Source organism: Anser cygnoides, chromosome 19, assembly GCF_040182565.1.
Source record: "Anser cygnoides isolate HZ-2024a breed goose chromosome 19, Taihu_goose_T2T_genome, whole genome shotgun sequence".
NCBI lineage: Eukaryota > Metazoa > Chordata > Aves > Anseriformes > Anatidae > Anser > Anser cygnoides.
The window spans coordinates 5,626,056-5,631,842 of NC_089891.1; the positions used below are offsets into that span (position 1 = coordinate 5,626,056).

General features: G+C 45.8%; 1 protein-coding gene across 2 annotated transcripts in view; it reads right to left on the reverse strand.

Annotated features, from left to right (window-relative positions):
* Window positions 1-5,786, reverse strand: part of MYO15B (myosin XVB) — a 30,720-nt gene extending 24,934 nt beyond the window's left edge. Inside the window, exons 1-6 of one of the 2 annotated variants that reach the window (XM_066979912.1) lie at window positions 5,655-5,786; window positions 5,160-5,284; window positions 4,906-5,023; window positions 4,205-4,380; window positions 3,593-3,686; window positions 1,855-1,935 (exon numbers count right to left, since the gene is read on the reverse strand). In XM_066979912.1, the coding sequence (XP_066836013.1) occupies window positions 1,855-1,935; window positions 3,593-3,686; window positions 4,205-4,380; window positions 4,906-5,023; window positions 5,160-5,284; window positions 5,655-5,735 (675 nt within the window). In that variant the 5' untranslated portion in view covers window positions 5,736-5,786. Of the gene's footprint in view, window positions 1-1,854; window positions 1,936-2,441; window positions 2,501-3,592; window positions 3,687-4,204; window positions 4,381-4,905; window positions 5,024-5,159; window positions 5,285-5,654 lie in introns of those variants that run through there. The other variant, XM_066979913.1, reaches the window with a different exon arrangement.
* Between the last annotated feature and the right edge of the window lies 1 nt (window position 5,787).

A 5,787-nucleotide genomic window follows, 5' to 3' on the forward strand; every position in this document is an offset into this window, starting at 1 on the left:
CACTGCCACAGGGGGAAGAGACAGGAAATTTGGCTTTCTTTGACTCATTTCTCATTACTAACAAGTTTGTCATATTGCACAGAAGAGATCATGTTTTAAGGGTAAGGAACCATTTCCACCTGCTCCTTTCTCCTTTTTTTTTTTTTTTTAAATTATTATTTTTCAGTATCCAGGAGTTCTACAGCACAAATAAGAAGATAGCTGATCTTGATCTCTGACGCACATTGCTATTTTGGAACTTTCTAAGGATGCTCAGATCTGTACCAGGATAATTCAGATGAGTATCTTAAAGAATAAAGCCTGTTTTGTTGTTAACATCTGCATAGTAAAGCCTCTACTCACCAGCATACTATTCTGCCATCTCTCTTCACATGATCCCTCAGCAAAGACAGAGTCACAGCTTTTCTATCAGTTTGATTTTGCTCCTGGTAAGGTACTTGGCTTAAAAACTAGCTTTTCAGTGGTGTGTTCAGGTAGCAGGCTGAGAAATCTCACACTCCTGGATCCTCATCTGAGGAAGTAGGTGATATTTTAAGAGTACCCAGTGCTACGTACTCCTATTGTTGTTACTAACAATTCCATGCAAAACCGTGGATGATGTTGACACCAGTTTCCTTGCTGTGCACACCATAGTAAATGTATGTTCAGTCTAAGCATACAAACAATGACATCAGTTAGCAGTGTTCCTTTATAGCAATTGATACCGGTTAAACACCCTGTATGCAGTGCATTTATATTGCTATAAAGCATTTAATAACTACCTTCCTCAACAACATCTTCCATAAATACGTTTGTGCAGAACTGCCTCATTCCCACCCATCACAACAGAACAGGATTACCAAAAATTCTCTTCCTCACACTTCCAAAGAATCAATCCAATGCTGCGAACAAATACAGTACTCTGCCTCACGACCACTTTAGGGATGCTTGATTATGGCCAGAGATTGGAAAATGCTGACCTAATGAGAGAGTTACGCAGTTAAAGGCTCTTTATGGCAGGCTTAACTGCATCCTTGCTGCAAGGTTTCCAGCATACGTGTAGGCTTTGCATACTCTCCAGATGTTTTACTGCTCCCAGGCAAACCTTTCAGAGCAGCTGTCTGCATTATCAAGCCAGTCTAGAACCAAAAGCACTAATAAAAATCACTGCATCAATTTCAAACTGAATCCCAACCCAAGGGCAACCCTAACAAGGCATTGTCTCAAACTCAACAGTCAAAGAATAACAAAAAGGGTAGAAGCAAACAAGGGGGCCTGGAGTGAAACTCCTGGATTCCCAAAAGACCTTGGTATTAACAAGTAGAAAATGAAATCCCAAACTGGGACCAGCCTTTGAGGAAAATTCTTAGAATGCCTAGTGGAAAATGTAGCACCAGATCACAAGCATGTTCTTGTTCTTGACCTGATATCAGCAGCATCAAGGTTCTATCACCTTCAACCTATGCGTTCCTGTGAACTGCTGAGCTCTCCCAGCTCCCAGCACTCAGTTGAAGTGAAATGGGCCTTACTATAAATGTAAGCATGATCTGAGAACAGAATTAAATAATAATTCATTAGCCCGCTCAGTTCCCTTCCTTAGTGATTTGTGGGATTAGAAAAACACCAAGGGCTTCAGTCTGGCACATCAGAAAGAAAGGTTCCTAGAGGATGCTAAATCATTTGGATGTCCCAATTCTGCACATTTCTACGCAGAATCTACAACCCTTAAGAATGTTTCCAGAGCTTAATCCTGTTGTTCCACCATGGTGTATGTATTCTAAGGTACTCTGGGCTGAGGAAGCATAGAGGAGGGGGAATACCCTGAGAGGCTGGCTTGTTTTATCTCAGACTCTCACAAACTGTTTGACAACTCACCATTCCTTGGCTGAGACCGTTCTCCCTGTCACCACTGGCCAGGGATCTCCTCCTTTGCTTTCCTTTCTCTAACTCTTGCTGCTAGAATATGGAAGGGGGAGAAAAGAAGACATATATGAGATCACTTCCAGCTACCTCTGGGGACAGACTCTGCAGTTGGACAGGAGCTGGTGTCCTGCTCCAGCAGATAAAATGACAGAAAGGCTGCAGAGCCTTCCTTGGACTCAACACAGTATATGAGAAGGAAAAGCCCAGGCAAAGCCTTTAGCTTTGCTGAAGCACCACTTGCTCTACACAAAATCCAATGGCAAGAGCCTTCACCACCCGCCCAGCATCCCCCCCACACCTTTCCTCCCTTGTCTGGCATTTGATGCATCCAAGGACAAAAGCACACACAAGCTGTCAGAAACATTCGCCTGTCTCCTCCAGCATTAAAGATTACAGTAATGCAGCCTGAAAACGGACAGAGGAAGCTGTCTGTGGAGAGGGACCCCATCAGAGGGGTGGGAAGGATACCAAGAGCCAAACTCCCTTGCAGCTCTGCCCTTTCCCATCTCATACTATTGCCTCTCAGCCTCAACACTCACCTGCTTCCTACCCCAAGGTGAAAAAGGAGGGTCTCAGTCTCTCCCTCTCTCTTGCTTGCCTGTTGCAGAATAATGTTGGGAGGGAGGTTATGAGGGCTGGGCTGCGAAAGACAGTAGGCATGCTAAAGTACAAAGGGCAGGGCTGGAGGGGTGGGGGAAGGAGGAACTTTGCAGCAGGTGAACTTTGAGACCTTTTATTGTTGTTAACACATGTACAGATACCTCATCAAGCACACACTGGAAGAACAGAAACAGATTCAAAATAACTGTGCTGTTGTGGTTACTGATGGAAAGAAAAGCTGGATCCTGTCCAGGTAAGAAAGGGCAGAAAAAGGAACACACACTGTTCTGGGCATGGCATGGCAGAAGGCACCTCTGCAGTCTTCCAGCAACATTGGCCTTAACCTTCCACCCCATCCTTTGCTGATCATGTCACCAGCTGCACTGGGCCCCTCCTTCCCTACCTTGGGAAGCTGCCAGCTATACAGATGTTAGTCACTATCCTAAAGATGATTGGCCTGATTTCCTGGTTTTAATTTGATTTTTTTAGCAGCTTGTGCAAAATATATACAACACATTGGACAGTTATTAAGGCTCTCTTCTCTACACAATTTTCCATCTTCTTAAACCACTGCCATCTTATTCTCACCCCAACTATGGATCCAGCTGATTTCCAAAAGGTCAGGGACTTCAACGTGAGGTAGCTTTAAGAGGTGGACTGAAGAAATATTACATTTTAGTCACCATCTGGGGAAACACCAGAACTGAGCTGGGCAACTAAAAAAGCAAGAATGACTCCTTACAGCTGGAGTTGAACAGCAGCTCTGGAGGCCACAGATAGAATAAACTCATGTCTTGTGTGCAGCAGCCTAGAGAAGCTCACATGCACAGGCATACAGATCTGCTGCACTTATACTACCCTTGCCAATTCTGAACCTAATCTAGGGAACAAAGCTCCAGTCCCTGTGGTTACTTCTTTTGACTATATTCATATCAGCCAGAGAGTGAAAGACAGCTTTACCAATTCATTGCATCATTTCCTATAAACTGTCTCTAAAGCCAGCCATGCCCTGGCCTCACCCAAACGCTAGCTCTCTGCCTAGGGCAGAAATAGCTCCTGCAGGATACCTGGTCCTGAGAAGTGTTGTTACCTGGCAGTGCTTCCTCCTTTGAATGAAATGTCTAGAGATTAAAACCGTGGTATTAAACTGCACCAAAGTCTTCTTCAGCCTCCTGTACCGCTTCCTAGAGGGACATGAAAAGAGGAAAAAACGCTAATGAAAAGGAAACCACCAAAATTTAGGCAGACTGTGGACTCAGTTCAAGGCTATGGACCAAATATAACAACCTAATTAGTCAGTCTGGATTTGGTCTTAGTGTGTTAAGCCTGGTTCTCTCTTAAATGTTTTCCCTACATCCTTTGCTCTAGCTATCGCAGTATCAGCGCTACCACAAGCAGGCTACTATAACAGTTTTGATAGCAGCTGTATTTCTACTGGAACCTCTGCTCAGTGCTGGGAAATCTCTTCTCCACCTACAGCATGTAAGCCTACAGCACAACTGTTCTCATCAGGAACTGCCCCTGCAGCCCTGCTGATCACCACTAAGCTCCTGACATTCCACTAACAGTTGACCCAACAGAATTCCCCACTGCAGAGCAGGTTGGGAGCCAGCGTGAGGAGAGGCCTGTCCAGGCACATCCTCACCTTGCCATCCTAGGCAAGGGCAAAGGCCTGTACCTTGCCTGGCCCTTGGCTGCTGACCTTGCCTGATAACCTCGGAAGTGAGCCTGAATGATTGTGACTTTCTCCTGGAGGACACGGAAGCGCCTGCGGTGGAGGAGGCATCGGAAATTCCTTTGGAGGGTAACAACGGCCCAGCTCTGCCTCAGGTTCCATCGTCTCTCCAGCAGCTGCCTGGCCTTCTCCTTCAGAAAGACCTGAGGCAAAGGGAAGAGTCACTGACCCACAATGAAAGCAGCCAGTTTCTCTAAGAGGCAATCAATAATAAAAGTTTGTGTTTTCCCTCCTTACAAGTAAGCCTCTACTGCCCATAGGTCCCCTGCTAAGGAAACTGCATTCTGTTAATGGAAGAGGGCAGGAGGTGTAGGCCCACATGACAGAGGTGGATGTATTTGCGGAGGATGGTTCAGGAGCAGGGAACTGGAGAGTGATGAAGGTTACTAGGCAGGAAAAACAGCAGCCCTGGCCTCCATCAAGGAATACTGGGAGGACAAAGGAGCTGGTCATACTACTAAAACATCCTGGAGCCTGCCTCCTGGTTTTTATCTGAAATGCTAAAATTTTCTCCTTCGTACTTGAGACAAGACAAAGCAAAAGGGAGGTGGAGGCATGCAATGTTCCCTTCTTTGGGCAGGAGAGATGAGCTGCTCAGTGTCTGCTGACAGCCCATGAATAAGTGGCTGGGCCAGTGGAATTAAGATGGGATTCTCTATAGGCACCACCTTTGTTACTCCAATCTGATAAAGATCTGAGGGGCTCCCCACCACACGAGACAGCACTGCCACACAGACTCCTCTCTTCTCCAAGCAGCTGTGCGCTTGCCCAGCCAGGAGGCCATACCTGGAAGAAGAGACATTGATATGAGGAAAGCCAGGGCTGTAACTGGAATCCTCAGAGGAGGATAAATCACAATGTGCTGACAAGTTCATCCAGGATTTGAGTGGCCTGGGAATCCCAAGCCAATATATCTTTGTACCTGGCTAGGAAGTTCTGGAATGGAAGACGGACTGGGTATCCCTCCTTTTTAATGTGGATGGCCTCCAGTATCCCAGAATGCCGCAGCTGACAAGTGACATACTCCACATCAAAGATATTTGACAACTGTGAATATAAGACAGAAGAAAAATTGAAAATATGAGATCAAAGAAAGAAAAAACAGAGGGCAGAGAGTTGAGAAAAGGGGCTCCTTCTATTGTCCCGCCCTTGGTTAGATCTCGCTATGGGTATGAGACACAAAACCCAACACACCCTTTGGTGTTCAGCTGACACTGGACATGCTTCTTATCCCCCAGCATATGGTCAGCTCACATGGCCACAGGGAAGAGTACAAAACAGAGAAAGGGGACAAAAAGTTTCAAGCTATCAAATGAAGAAAAAGAGTCCAAATCCAGACACAAAAGGGAAGCTGACAGACAATACTGGATTTCAAGGAACTGAGGGACACCGTAAGGAGCTGAGGATGCTGCCCTACCTTTTTAGGATTAGGAGTGATGCACCGAATGAAGAAGGTATGACTCCTGAAAAACAGAAGAAAGGAAGAACCTTTCATCATCCTCCCCTCTGTGCTGACTTGGGAAGACTTCACACATTTCTGGGTGCAGCAA